Source organism: Passer domesticus, chromosome 10 (genome assembly GCF_036417665.1).
Source record: "Passer domesticus isolate bPasDom1 chromosome 10, bPasDom1.hap1, whole genome shotgun sequence".
In the NCBI taxonomy this organism is placed as follows: domain Eukaryota; kingdom Metazoa; phylum Chordata; class Aves; order Passeriformes; family Passeridae; genus Passer; species Passer domesticus.
The window spans coordinates 12682617-12697963 of record NC_087483.1 but is presented as its reverse complement, the minus strand read 5'-3'; the positions used below and the strand labels follow the sequence as shown (position 1 = coordinate 12697963).

Sequence of the window (15347 nt, the reverse complement as noted above, 5' to 3'; positions counted from 1 at the left end):
TTAGAGTCTGAGTGTTAGAGCATATGTGAAACTGGAACAGTGGAACTTGTAAGATTTGGAATAGGTGGGTACAGAGAAGGTCAGGCAGATTTAGGGGCTATTTATTTAATGCATTTCCCCCTTTCCATTGAATTGGTTAAATCTTACTGCCTTCTATGAGATGATTAGCGTGGTGCACAAGTGAAGCCACTGTTTTGATTCAGCAACACTTCTGACACCATCTCTCATAGCACCCATGGACAAACTGGGGAAGTACTCAGTATGGTACTGAACAGGCAGCTAACAAGGTGAATGATGAACTGGTGGGACTATTGAGTTCACAGAGCTGGCAATTCTGAGTCCAGCTGGTGGCTAGATCATGGTGACATTCCACAGGGATCAGTGCTGGGAACACCAAGAGATGGTTATTTTGGAACATGCCTGACACAGCGCAACCTTACCCGGCGTAGCTTGTTCCTTAGACCATAAGTTTCTGGCTGACTGGACAGCCAGGGTGGTTTCTTGTGAATTGTCCCTAGATTTATTAGAGGATTCCAAATGGGCTGTGAATGGAAATTGTGTCTTGCTGATAATGGCACAGGAAGTAGCTGAGAGAATTTTCTTCACAGCCAAAATGCATTATTTTTACTAAATCACAGCGGTCCAAGTCTGCCTTTTGGAAAGACCAAAATCAAACATTTATGGATTCCAGAAAGGGAGCCAAAATAGACAGTAGAATAATATTACATTTTTACTGTAATCTTGCTATTTTAGACTTAAGTTTAGAAATATTATGTTCAGTTCATTATGTCCTGATCACATTTGCTTAAATTTCCAGTAGCAGCAAGTTGGGCAGGATTTCCACTGTTGGGGTGTGTTTGTTTTCAGAAGGTTTCAACCTCTTACATTTTGGGAAATGTGCTAATTTTCAGGTTTAGTTTTGTTTTAGTTTTAAAGACAATTCCTGCATTGCTGAACTTGTGCGTGTTCAGCAGTGCCAAGCCCAGGCCCTGCCTCCACTGCCTGAAACGTGTTTGCTGAGTGTTCTCTTTGTGAGTTCCTCACCAAAAGAACCTGATGTTTCTCTGGGACCAGCCTGTCTTCATGCAAATGAAGTGATTCCTCTTAAAAATATCATCCCGTAGTCAAGAATGTGCTCCAACATTTTGCTTATAAAATGGAATGATCTCTGTTGCCTCAAGCCTCTTTTGAGATAATAAACATAATAATTGCCCATGATAAGCACTTTGTTTAGGCTTTTTCTGCACTGAGTCAGCAGTAGCTGAACTGACTTTAACTACCTTGCATGACAAAGTCCAAGCAGAGCGTTTGCGACCCTGTGGGCTCCAGCAGATACCAGGGACCCTGCTACTGACTTTGCCTTTTGACTGATTTGCTCCAGCTGCTGAAATCTGCAGAAGTGTTTTCTCAGGCATGCCCTGAATGCCTCCCCATGACAGTCTCTGTGTTGCCTTGGACATTTGGAAGTAATTTTATTTCCCAGTCTATGCTGGAGGCTTGAATGTGGTCATCCAAGAGTACTTGTATAAGCACTGCTGGCATATCAGGCACTTCAGCTCCCTCCTTCACCCCGTTCTCCTGCAGGCACCCAGCAATGTGTCCAGCCAGCCTACTTGTGAACTGAAGTAAAAACAGAGAAAAAGAAAGTTAAACATATTTACATCTAACCTTGTTCATGGGATAACTCTAATGAGTTAGTTTAACTGAGTGCTTTTGAAATAGACACGTCCAAGGCTGGTATAACCAAAAGGGAAGGACCAGTCTGACTAAACTTTGAGCAAGGTTGTTTCTGCACATTTTCCTGCCTTGTCTGGAGTGTTGACTCAACAAGGTTTGAGTCTTGTTCAGCAGCTCAGGACCAGTGAGGTTAAGATGTAGATACCACACCATGATTTGCTTTTAGGGAATTGAATAGTATAATAAACATTGGATAATGCTGTGGGACTGGTGAGAGAAAGCCTTTTCACTGGAAGGGATCCCAGTATTTTCTGCCTTTGTATTAAACATGTGTTGGATCTTGTAATAAAAACATTTTTTTTGATTGTTCTGTGTTGGAAATGTAACTTATCCATAAAAAGGCAAAACTTCTCTTTGCCCTGATGGAGACATAAATTCATGAACCAGTGAGAAAAAGGGGAAATAGGGACCACCAAACCAATTGTAGGGTAGTATTGACTCCATCCAAGTAAGTGTAGAAACAGTTGCATACTTCAGGTATTGATTTACAATTAATTTGGAGGTTTTAGAACGTATCCTAAGCATAGTTTTTCCTATTCAGTTTCCCTCATTCAGTCAAAATTGAAATCACAATGCTGAGCGGAAAACATATTGATTGATTGATTGATTGATTGATTGATTTTTAATAGATTTATTTATTTATTTATTTATTTAAGCACAGTTTGCTGGAAGAAACAAACCCCAGCTGCCAGGTCACACTAAAACAGTGCTTTACCTGAGACTTTATTTCTTCTCCCAAGCCAGGGTATATTGTTCTGCTGTTCCTTTCTGCTTGTGGACTGCTGTTTAGAGCTTGGGTTTTCTTATTTGGAAAATATCTGAGGGTGAACACCCTCCCAGTCAGAAGCAACTGGCCAGATGCAGTGTATGGCTTTAGGAAGGCTTCATTGATGGTCATAGCAATTCCAACAATTAGTTAAGTCTCTTCTTGGGAGCTGACTTGCACCTACTGCTTCACAGTATTTATTCATACTTAATGGTAGTTGTGGTCTCTGCAGAGAAAGCAGTTGAGCCTGTAATTTTCCAGCTGAAAATACATATTTTAAAATTATCTACATTATTTAAGAGAATACCCTGGAACTTTTCTACTTCTGAAGTCTTGCAGCTCCTTGACTGGAGAGCTGAGCTCCTCAATCACATTAAAACTCTCTTGGACTTTAAAGCATTCAACACCTTTTATTCTGTGGAATGCTGTTAAAAAGGCTTATTAATTGTCAACTTTGCAAATTATCCCCTAGGATTTTTTTTAAGCAGGAACTCTGGAGGATGGATTAACTCTCCCCCACCTCTTTTCCTAAAAAAGTTCTGATGAAATCTGAGTTCTTACAGGTTTGTGTTTTAAACTTTGTGCCCGTGTACATGTGCCAAGTTTCATGCAAGGGATCTGTTCTTACCCACTTTTTTACAAGGGAGGTGAGGCAATAACTTTGAATTCCCTTCTCTTCCTAAATGCTTATGTGCACAAAATTGGCAAAATTGTGCATAAATTCAGTCTTTTATTAGTAAAGTATTCCAGGTTCATCCTCATATATGTAACTGTAAAGTACTTAGGTGAATTCTTTCTGTTAATCATTATTAACAAGAATTATTTCTGTACAACAAATGCAAAATATATTTTATACTTCTCAGCACTCTTGAAAACTTGATTTTCAGAATAATTAATGTTTACATTATAATTTACAAGTCACAGTAATTATTTATATTAGTATCATAAATTATGTCTATTATTATTATGAAAGATAATACTTGCTTACTACTCAGAAAAAAACCCATAAAATTAAAAAAAAAATAAATTATTCTTATAGGAGTAAATGGTTTTTCCCATTGATTCAATGGGATCTGGATCAAGCCCTCCATGACTGTTGCAGCAGGCTGACTGTCAAACATTATTAATTCCAAGCTCCTCTTGTCCCTGTCCTGGCAGCTGTACACATGCACAGCATCTGCACAATGGTTGTTAGCACGTATTGTCTTTCATGTTGATTTACTTCTGCACTTCTGCTTTGTGAGTCAGCAGGAACAACTTTTGTAATTCATATCTCAAAACTCAGAGCTTTTCATTTTCTAGCTTTTTAAACTTTAAAACCACTGTATCTGTGTAATCTTATATTTCCCTATGCTTTTCACAAACTAGTATGAGGATGACAAAGAGAAGATGAGAAGACCCCTGTGCAAGCAGTTTTATTTCCAACCTTTTTTCATTAAATAACTGTACCCCTTCTGTTCCATTCTTTTTATGTGAAACAATGCAAAAGAATTGGACTTTGGTTACACTATGCATCAAGAAGCCCATCCTGGCAGAGGAAAGCCTAAAACTGGCAGACTGCTTTCAGTACCAGTCATCATCTTTTTTGCTTTTGTTAGACTGTGTTCTCTACCACTGTAGGTCTGTCAGCCTCTAGATTCCTTTAATTAGCACATTTGGTAGGACCAGTAAAAATGTGATGAAATGGAGCTGCTTTGATGCCAAATCCTTTTCTTTTCCTTGTTTCATCTATGACTCAATGCTGTTCATGTCTGCAGAAAACATTCATATATGCAGGTTTTGCTTGGGCCATTTATTTTCTTTAAGTAGGTCATTGAAAGATGTATTCCTGTTGTTCCTATACCTGCCATCACCTCAGCTGAGGTAGTGGTGGTTCACTGCTTCTGCTTTTTATGGTGCACATTTTTGTGGTGTCATTTTCCCTCTTTCTTTCTGTCTGTCTTTCTGTCTGTATTTCTTTCTTTCTATTTGTTCTGCTTGGTTCCATGTCCAGGCCTTACTTTCCTTTTTCCATGTGCAAGATGGGAACGAGGCATCAGAGAAAGCAGTATGGGCACAATAATGTGAAGTAAGTAACTTCTAACAACAAATGAAGCAGCAGTAAATTTTCAGGTGTTGATTTCAAAATGATGTGGTGAAAAATTGAAATGGTTTCATAAGCTGTCTTCTAAAATCCTTTTCCTGCTGTTGGCTTGAGAATTAACCTTGAGAGAGATGTATCTGAAATGAAAACAAGCTCAGCGCAAGCAGCCCAAAGCAGAGGAAGCCTTACATACCTGGTCTGTGCACAACCTTTGACACTTGCTCATGATGACTGATGGACAGTGACGGCCATCTAGTGGCTGGCATGGCATGTTGGGTCCCCTGTCCCCTTCCTCCCCTCCCAGTAATTAATACAGCTTCAGTGGTGACACCAAACTGGGTATGGCAGTGCCTGGTGTGATTTTACTTGCGAGCTGCTGATGATAGTTTCAGTGTCTGAGGATCTGGTAAATTAGCAGTAACTAACAGTTTGACTGCTGATAAATTAGATCTTTAAAGTCGAACCCTACTTCAACACATACAGCAGAAAAAAAATTGCATTTTACCTGCTGTGCTTTGCATTGAAATCCTCTTTCTGAAGGTTGGTTGTTGAGTAAGCTCATGGATGAATGAGTCCTTAAATAAATCATTGGGTGTCTCTCCTACCTTGCCTTTTATATTTGCAGACTGCTTTGAGACTCGGTGGGTTTGAATCCTGTCAGTTCTTTAGTCAGGTCCTAGATACCACCTAGAGTTGTACTTTTTTGTTGGTAAGAAAGGAATTAGTTAATGGCCTAGCAGATCCTTTTGCTCATAAAAAATTTCCAAGTCTGCTTCTCAAGGCACTCAGCTCCTTATGTTACAGCTGTAGAGGTAGAAAGAACACGTGATCTATAAAGAGTTTGTAACTTGGTCTCTGTGATTAAAACAAACCTGCAAATTTCCAAGCCAGAAAGGAAATGGTAGAATGATTTCCTTTGCTGCCTTTGCTGCTCTGGGTGTAGCTGGATAACATGCTTGCAGTTCAGGCCTGGGAATAGAATGTCAAAATGTTCTTGTGAAATGAGCTGGCTTTGAAACAGCTGCCCTTTCCAGGTTACTCTTTCAGTGTAATGCAGTCACAGCAGAAAACAACCCCTAGGAGCACTGAATGTAATAAGAAAGATGTATTGTCTTGTTTTCTGACGAAATTACGAGGTGGTAGGTTTTTTGGTTTTGGATTTAAAAAAAAAAATTTTTTTCATTGTCATCATATCTGCAATCTGATAGGGAAGCAGACTTCTTAGTAGCTTTCAGAAGTTGGTATGTGCTTTCCCCCCTGCCTTCGTCTGCCTCTTTCCCGGCCGCTGAGCAGGACCCAGGCAGAAGCTAGTCACCATCTGGCTCAGCTCCGATTTGCCAAAGCAGTTGCTATGTGGTTTATTTGAAGTTATGACAGAATGCTGACTTTGGGCTCAATAACTTAGAAATTTCATTTATGCAAACTGTTGCTCTTTTGAACAGCACAACGAGTTCTGTGGGTGATATGTTAAAGAAGACATAGACCATATGCCAGACATCTGGGGGGAAAAGGCTAAATATGTCAGACAGTGCATTATGTCATGCTCACAAGGGAGAAATGAGAAGAGTGGTTTCCAAAATACGATCTGCAGTTTGGAAAATGATTCTCACAGTGTCATAAATGGACTGTGCAGCACACTTGGTTGATGTCTTTACTTCACACTGAAAACATTTCCTCCCGAGCTTCTGCAGCACCTCTTCGAGTCATTTAGTCTGTTGGTGTGATAAAGCAATTGAAGAGGAGCTGACCTGGTGAAAATTTCAATTTGAATTTGTGTTAAAAAGCTGTTAGTGATGGCAGGCAACAGTTAATGACACATCTGCTCCCTTTCTTCAAGCTTTGACTTTGATGGAGTAACTGGGCTTGAGATGAGGCACAAAGCTGAAGTTCCAAATCTGCTCGTATTTATTGCTTTGTAATTTTCTGTTTACATCTGGTTTAAATTAGGACAGAAATGTATGGAACAGTGAAATTGTCTTTGTGCTTAGAGCTGTTAATTTTTACACTAGTAACAGGTTTGCTTAAACAAACAATGGTTATGATGTTTGATTAGGCAGATGTGTCCTGTGTATATAATTGACTCTACTCCCAGTCTTGTATCAGTTAGAAATTAGACCTGTTTGGGAACTTTCAGTAGTGGTTTTAACTAGATTGTCCAATTTCAAAGATATTTTGGATAGGAGGGATTTCTGTGGTCAGATGGAGCTCCCACCCATGTAAGATCAGTCTTCTCTGCAGCATCTCAGGGGTCAAGAGAATAATTTTTCGACTGTGAGTGACAGCTTTGCCGTGTGTGACTCAGACACTGTCTTGGCACTGGCATTCTTGGTTTGCAAGTTGTGACACGTGGTCTGTGAACAGCCTGGGGACGGTTCTTTTGCAGCTGCTTGCTCCTTTAGGGGATGAAATATTCATTAGGACAAAATGAAAAAGTCCTTTTTGCTGCTAGGGCATTCTGTGAAATGTTGGATACACAAGCAAAACTTTCTACATTACTTGTTTTTTGGACTCTTTCTCAGATATATTTTAATTTTAGGAGAAGATACTGAGATATACTCACCTCATGATTAAAAAAAAATCCAAACATATCCAATGTGTTTAGTTACAAAGTAGGAATAAAACAAAGGCAAAGACTTATATATGGTAAAATAGTACAAATGTAAGTGTGATTGTGTGAATAAGTAAATAGAGACGATGTATGCATACAGTCAGTCCATACTGTCCCTGTATAAATGGTGACAAAGGATGGTCTTTCATATATGGTTAAAATATCCAAGAGGTATTTTGTATGTAGTTAAGATATTGGCAGTACTGTGTGTGTGTTGGGTTAATCATGTGAGGCCATGGCCAGATTATAAAAACTGGACATGAATCATGTGAGGAGCCTCTTGTTACTCAGCTGGAGACCCTGCTGCAAATATCACTGCAGTGGGTGCTGCTGTTGCCTCTGGACAGAGGCTGGCTGTCCTCTTTGGAAGATTTGGTTCTCAGTGCTGATATTCTCCCACACCAATAAATAAACCTCACCCAATAAATGGAATGAGGTTTTTTTCTTTTTTCTTTTCCCCAGCTGCTGCAGGGTCTGTTGAGCCCTGTCCCGTCTGGCTGCGTAGGCCAGCAGGGAGCAAGCAGCCTGTGCTGTTCCAGACAGAAGACACAGGTTCTTGTCCCCAGTCAGACCTCTGCAATGTGCTGTGCTCAGCACTTACACAGAGCAGGGAACTGGCAGGGGTGACACCCCACTGAGGAGAATGACATCCAAAGACTCATGAGGCAAAGTTCCTTTGGTAGTGTGGGTAAACTGGGGACTCCATTTTACTTCTTTCTGACCAAGAAGTAAGGTGATGAAAGAAGGACACATCCCTTAAAAGTGCTTAACATCAGCTTTAGCTATGCTGGTGTGTTGTTTTCTCAGTGTATACAATGCTGCTTCTCATCTCCAGATGTGCTTTTTCCTTGTCCAGTCCCATTCCTTTGGTTTCATGGTTGGAAAATGTGTTGTATATTCTCTCCTCTGTTCCAGGAGAAGATGGTGAAGAAATAGCCTGCACTCAGAATGGACAGATGTACCTGAATAGGGATATTTGGAAGCCCTCACCGTGCCAAATCTGTGTCTGTGACAATGGAGCCATTCTTTGCGATGAAATCCAGTGTCAAGACCTGCTGGAGTGTGAGAACCCCCAGGTGCCCCCAGGAGAGTGCTGTCCTGTGTGCCCCCATACACCACGGGACTTTGACCCCACCATAGGTAAGAGCCTTTTCTAGTTTGAAAGGAGAGACTGCCCAAAGAACTAGGAACCTTGTGATACTGAAGTTCCTAATGCTATTTTTATGGTGAAAATTTAAGTCTGAAAATAGTAAATACTTTGCTGTTTTTCATCCCTCTTGGGCTGCCCCATAGCTGACTCAAAACAGTTTGCTTTGGACTATGAGTCTCATATAAGCTCAAATGGCTTTACAGATAAAAGGTTGATATGAAATCTGTCTTGACATTTTGAGGAAGCTGAATTCTGGCTTCTTTTTGTGGTTCATCTGAAACTGAAAGATAAATATATATAATAAACATATATATATATATATAAATATATATAAATATATAATACATAACTGTATAAAATAAGTGCAGTCTTTGAAATGCTCAGTTCAGGGACCCTCTAATAAATGTAAACTGAGTAAATGTAAAATGTTTCCCCAAAGTGCAGACATCCTTTTGTGAAGTATAAAAGAAGCATGGAGCATTACTGACTCCCTGTTTGCATTTTTTCTATTATATACCTTAAAGATTAAGCTTTTTCTTCCCAGAGAGACTTGGATAAAGGAATCCCCCCCCAATTTTCCTAAAGGACAAATGTTCACCTTGAAATTAAAGCTACATAATACTTTGTATTGAATTATTAGAGCTACAGTCAGTGCATAATAATGAATTTCTTCAGGAGATATAATTGCTGTTGATCAGCTTAATATTGAACAAAGCAGAGATAAAGACAAAAGCAGGGACTTTTGTAATTGAGCAGTGGAGCAAGATGTGGTGAGCATTAATAAATAGAGGGTGCATCCTGTTCTGGTTTGGGAGCCATTGGGCCAACATCAGCAGAATACACCCAGCAAATATAAAAGCAGTGTGGATACATTCCCAAATTCCTTATTGTTATTCAAGGCATTTATAAAATATTCTTCTGAAGGATTTTTGTGGGCATGAGTGTGGCTATATGTCTATGAGTACATGCCCATGGTAGTGCAGGTGCTTTCTACAAAAAAAAAGGCCAAAATTCCCTCTGTAAACTCTGTCTTCTGAAAAATACCATGTAATATGTTGTGGATCCATCAACACTTATTGTTGGAGTCAGTAATAAGGCTTCCCTTGACTTTCTGTCAGTCATTAGAGCAGCATCTGACAATCTGACAAGATACTCTGCTTTCCCAAAGTGTATTTTGTTACTCTGTGCAATGAGAAAAAAGGCTGAGAATTAGAGGACATGTTTGCACACTATTGTGATTCTTCACACCTGAACCAGGGAGTATGTGTGTCCCTGGGAGCTCTCCCAGCTCCTGTAGGAAATGCACCATCCCCTCTGCCTCCAGGATCAGGGGTGGCTCTAGCTGCAACACCTTCACTCAACTCTTACTGTATTCTGTCTCTCAGAGTAAAATCACTAATTCTTCTCTTTTCTTCTTTTGTCTTTTCTCATAGGTAGAGGAAGAAAGGTAAGATTTCCTTTATTCTTTTTTAATGTATTACTACCCTTAGAAGACTCCCATGCATCTCCTTGAAGCATTCCACAAAAGACACACGTAATCTCTGTTAAAAACATGTAGTTCTTTCTCTTGGCCTTCCTTGGTAGCTAAGGAGATTGCAGTCTACATGAAAAAAACGTTGGGATGCAGGCAGAAATCCTGATCTTAATATAGAGAATCCCCTGGCTGAAAAACCCTGCTGTCTGAATCAAAGGAATTCCAGTTGGAGTAATTTGGTTGTGTCACCTCTAGCAGTGCCATAGGCTGAGGGAAGGGACCATTCTGTCAGTAGGTGCTGAACTGTTAAAGCTTGCAGCTGGTTTTTGTGCTGCGGTTGAGCTGCCCAGTGGGCAGGAGGTGGCCCTGGAATCCAGTGTCCTTGCCCAGAGCTTACAGAAGAAATGAGAAGGCATTCCCATAAATAGGCTTCTAAGATAGTAAGGAACTACAGAAATAATTGAAATAACTTTTAGGTGATCAAGTACATGCACTCAGCAAAACTGAGTACTCTCTATACAGAGGTAGTTTATGAAAACTAAGGTGGGTGCATTGTACCCACCTTACTAGTTTTTACTTCATAAGCAAGGCAGGAAATTTTTTATCTTTGCAAAGTCCTCCTTTTTCCCTTAAAAAACCAGTTACTGCTGGTAGGTCTAAACCCAGTTATTTGATGTAATCATTGTCAACACATTCAGCTCAAAGAAAAGTCAATTGTCAGTTGCTGTTGTCCTTCACTCTGAAGCTATGCAATATCATTGTATCACCTGTCCCTAGGCTGCAGATGGATTTCTATATCCATGGATTTGATGATATATATTTTAATTTAGTATCTTGAAGATACGGAATCTAAATGCTGCTCTAGGCTCTGTATTTCACACGAATCAAATCATCCAACAACAGAGCTCCAGTGTATTTTCTAGCACTAGTTCTAACAGAAAAGTTTCATTTTTTTAGTTTAATTTTTCTTTCAGACAGTATGTTATGCAGCTAGAGGTTAATGTTAATTTATAGCCTTCATTTAATCAGTGTCCATAGTCATTAAAACAATATGGATTATTTGCCACAGGTTCTTTAATTTAGTCTTCTTGTATTTTTAAGGAAGCCTTACTTCTATCACATTACAGGGATGGTATTGGTGAAACTGGTACTGGTAATTGTACTTGCACTTCTTTTCTGGCATCTGATGTTTTGCTGTCTTTTTCCTACAGGGACAAAAAGGAGAACCTGGAATAGTGCCACCTGTAAGTCAGTATTTTCTTCATCCATCAGCACACACTAGAAGTGCATGTATTAGTGCTTTAAAGCAGAATTTCAGTAATGAAGCAAATACAACAAAACTGTACAGCCTAGGAATGAAAGGAGTGGAATTAAGTATGCTGTTTCACATATGTGACATCAGACATTCCTGTTAGTTGTTAGTTCTTCTGCCATAATCTTTATTTTTATGGTTAGATTTTTGTAGAAGTGTAATTGGTAAATTAGTATCCAGAAAGAGGTGAAATAAAATTTCATTATATATTTATTCCTTTCCAGTGTGAAGACAAACAGATTTAAGTAATCAATAATTTGAGCCTAAATAATTGTAATTCATTTATTCATTTAATCTTTTTTTAGAGGAACATTGATATTTCTAAGATTTTGCTCACATTGCTAATAAAAAGACTCCAAACAAGAAAAAGATAACTAGTGGAAATATTTACTACTTTTTTCCCCCTTTCCCTAAAAAGACTTTTATCTTGCTTGGTACTTCAGTGTCCTGCCTTGCTATTTGCTTTTCAATAACTGATTTCCTGTAGGGCAGTCAGGACAGATGTACCCATGACATGTGGTGACTTTAATTTATGTTCCCTGCTCTAGGTTTCAGGCATACGAGGCCGCCCAGGACCAGCCGTGAGTACTTTTTGATCTTCTGCTTCTCTGATGAGGCATCTGCCACTTCCTGCCATGCCTGGTTTGAGTTGGGAGGGTGATGTGAAGGAGGATTCTTCCACGCTTCAGTGGGTGCTATCTGCAGAGCCACTGGCTTTGAGGAGACAAGAATATGATGGGATGTTTTTCCCAGTGTCAGGGCAGCCTGTGCCTGAGTGAGTGGATTGTAGCACGTGGATATCTGAGGTCTTAGTGCCAGGTGGATGCTGGGAATGCCTCTCCAGCGTGGACCAAGCAGGAGCAGGAGGAGCTGTAGGATGCTTTGTGCCGTGGCTGAGAACAGAGCAGTGCTGGACTAGCAGGGAGGGTGTCTCAAACCCAGCATTCAGAAAACCTTTGCTGGATTAACCTGTGCAGCACATGAGAGATTAAGATTTTGTAGATCTCTGCATCATAGTTTTACTCCTTTCAGGCAATGTCCAGCTGAGAAGAAATATTAAATACTTAGTTATTATTGCTGTTGTCTTCATGACGACGTAGAAAAAATTCCAGAAATTAATTTTCAAATAAGCATTGGATTTCATATTTGTAGAGCTGTATTAATCATTAGGTAGTTTAAAAGAGACTTAATATTTCTGGACTTTCTTTTAGGGACCTCCAGGCTCACAAGGTCCACGAGGAGAACGAGGACCAAAGGGAAGACCTGTAAGTTATTAAAGTGCTCAGAAATAAAGTACCTGAAGCAACCTCAAAAGATTAAATGGCTTTAAATTGTCTCTATGTCTTCTAGAGTTACCAAAACTGTCCTCGTATTTTCCAGGAATCAGGTAACAAAGAGCAAAACATTTGTACTTCATCATTGCTGGGGTAGATTGAAACCTGAATATTTTGAGAAATGGACAGAGGTTTAGCAGTAATTCCACCAAAGCCATACTTTCTCAACAAACACTCTCAGACAGAACTAGAACATCACGTTCCCTTGATTAGAACTCCATGGCTGTTTGCTGGTGACTGCTGTCACTGCAGCAGAAGCAGTGTGAGCTGTGTGGCTCAGAGCACTGCAGAAAAGACAGAGCTCAGAAGTTAGCAGGAGTTAATATGTGACTACATTTTTTGGTATGCTGGTGAATAATGTAACCAGGATTGCTCAGTGGAAATAAAGACTTCATAAGGGAATTTCGGTGTCTGCATGTGGAGAACCACAGAAAGGCCAAAAAGGAGTGCTTGAAAATACCCCAGATGACATGTTCCTTTTTAAAAAGCTAGGTTGAAGGGCAGAAGCTGCTAAAAGCAGATTTGAGAGTCAAATCATTGTAATTTCAATGTGTATATTTTCCTAGCCCTCAGGAGAGAGCAAGCCAATGCTGAGGTTAGGCATGACCCAGACTCCCTTGCCCTGTTTCCAGTGTGTGCCTGTTCTCTGTAGATGGTCATGACGTTGTTAAAGCAGTGCAGGAAGTGTGCAGTCTCTTTGAGGTGCTTGCCAAGCCATTGCTGCTCTTCAGATCCCCAGAAGACATCTGTCAGAAGAATGAGTATCAAAATGCTTAATAGAACTCTGGGAGTCGTGCAGTCTTGGGGTGCACAGAGAGACCTTGACTTGTATTTTCTGAGTGAGGCTGTGTCTGAAGTGCTCTCCTACAATGTGCAATATTGCCAATGAGATGCTAAATAAATTCTGATTCCCTGCCATGCATCCCTTTGTCTCTACAGAGTGGTGCCACAAGCACCTAAAATCCCAAAATGGCTTTGAGTCCTTTGACACAGGTTAACAAGGGATTGAGAAGCAGTCAGCTCCTTTGCAAATGTTCCATCAAGGTTCTGATGAGCTGTGTCTATGCCAGAGTGTGGGTCTGAGATCAAGAGCACTGTTTTCAGAGACACACTGACTGCTAGTGCGGGGGTTTATTTTTACTTGTGGAAAAGAAATGTTAACTCACACCTGCAGTTTATATTATGAAAAAAACCCCAAACCCTCATGGAGCAGGTAATCTTGTACAGATTGCCCTTGTAAAATTAATCTGGATAAATACATTACTGACTGAGTACGTTACTAATGCACTAAGCACATTTCCAAGCTGTTTAGTTATTTGTTCAGATTGTTTTTTGTTCTTTAAAGTCAGGCTCCTTCTGACTAGTGAGCAGAGAGAACTCAACCTTGCTGTGGATCTCCACCTTTTACAAAAGCAGGACCCTTGGATATAAAGTGAATTCAGTAGTATTAGCATATGTTTTACACCAGATTCTTTGTTAGTGTAACAGTGAGAGACAGCTAGGGAATAGTATGGCTGCATTTGCAGAATGCATCTAGGGACGGGGAGTTTTGGACCATGATGATATTTTGGTTGTTAACAAATGGTCTTTTGAGGACGGAAAATAAACTTGGACATCCTCAGAACCATTCATATGTTTTTCTTTCCATGTGGATTTACACTCAATTTTACTTACAGTAGCAGTTTAAGTAAATAGAATTTGGGAGTGTCCTACCGTGAGCTGCTTTTTCCTTTGATTTTATTATAGGCAAAACCTTTAATTGTTTCCTGACCAGCAGCAGCAGTGGGCCAGAATGAGAAAATTGTGTTTAAATGGTGCCACCTCGTGGCACTTGTGAGAATATTTTTCCTCCTTGTTTCTTCTTCTTTTTGTTTTTTTTTTTTTCCTAAACCTTACTGACTTGAACTGGTGAAAAATGAAAGGGCTTTTTTTCTGTACATATAAACCTATAAATGCTGTAAAAGAAATCAATTGTAATCAATATTTTATTAAAAACCCACCAGATTGGTTATATACCACTAGCTACCTACAAATACAAACATGCATTTTGATGACTTTTTGGTATTGAGGTATGCAGTTGCATTTTTGCTCTTGTAGCAGCTTGAGTTTTGGTGAGTAAAAAGTAGTTTCTAAAAAGAATTTTAAAAAGACCTTTTTCTCTATTAGATTTTGTTAAGGTGTCTTGTGTGGGTATTGAAAATTGGCAAAGACATAAACTTGCCAAATGCTTTATAGCCAGCTGTCGTTTTGTGGGTTTTTTTTCTCTAATGCTTAGCTCTGTTTTCTTTTTGTTTTGAGGACAAACAAATAAGGTATCTCATTCTTTTCCTCCTGGGGACTGTAAGCACTTTTAGGTTTGGCAGTATGTACTTGTGTTTATAACTGATATATTTAAGAATGAAGTTTTGTGCTGAAACCTTCTCTTCCATCCAACATGCACAGACCTTTTCATTTGTTCAGAATGCCATCTATTCACTGCTCCTTCTGTGAGCCATACTAGTTCACACCATACCACTTCAGACATAAATTCCCCTGAAATGTGTTGCAGACACAGCCCTCATCTCATGGAAATCCCAGCAATCTGTCTGTTAATTGTGTTTGAAAAGATGACTCAGTGAGCCAGGATTCTAAAATGTTATGTTTAAGGATCCTTAAAATGGAAGAGCTCATTACATAATCTAAAACCTTTCATTGCCTTGGTCAAACATTTTATTCTAATGAAGAAAAGTAGTAACAAGCACTTTAAAGTCTGTATTTATAATTGAAGCGTGTCTGTATTGGTCCCATTACTACTCATTTTGCTCAACTAATGTTTTATTAGCTGCCTCCATATTTAATTTTGGTTCTTATATGAGTTGAGTGCAGATTAGGAATTAAAAAGTG

General features: G+C 39.5%; 1 protein-coding gene across 12 annotated transcripts in view; it reads left to right on the top strand.

Annotated features, from left to right (window-relative positions):
• COL5A2 (collagen type V alpha 2 chain) overlaps window positions 1-15347 on the top strand; it is a 172560-nt gene that overhangs the window by 106541 nt on the left and 50672 nt on the right. For all 12 annotated transcript variants that reach the window (XM_064433797.1, XM_064433803.1, XM_064433801.1 and 9 more), the window contains 5 exons: window positions 8110-8334; window positions 9778-9791; window positions 11030-11062; window positions 11679-11711; window positions 12342-12395. In XM_064433797.1, the coding sequence (XP_064289867.1) occupies window positions 8110-8334; window positions 9778-9791; window positions 11030-11062; window positions 11679-11711; window positions 12342-12395 (359 nt within the window). The remainder of the gene's footprint in view (window positions 1-8109; window positions 8335-9777; window positions 9792-11029; window positions 11063-11678; window positions 11712-12341; window positions 12396-15347) is intronic.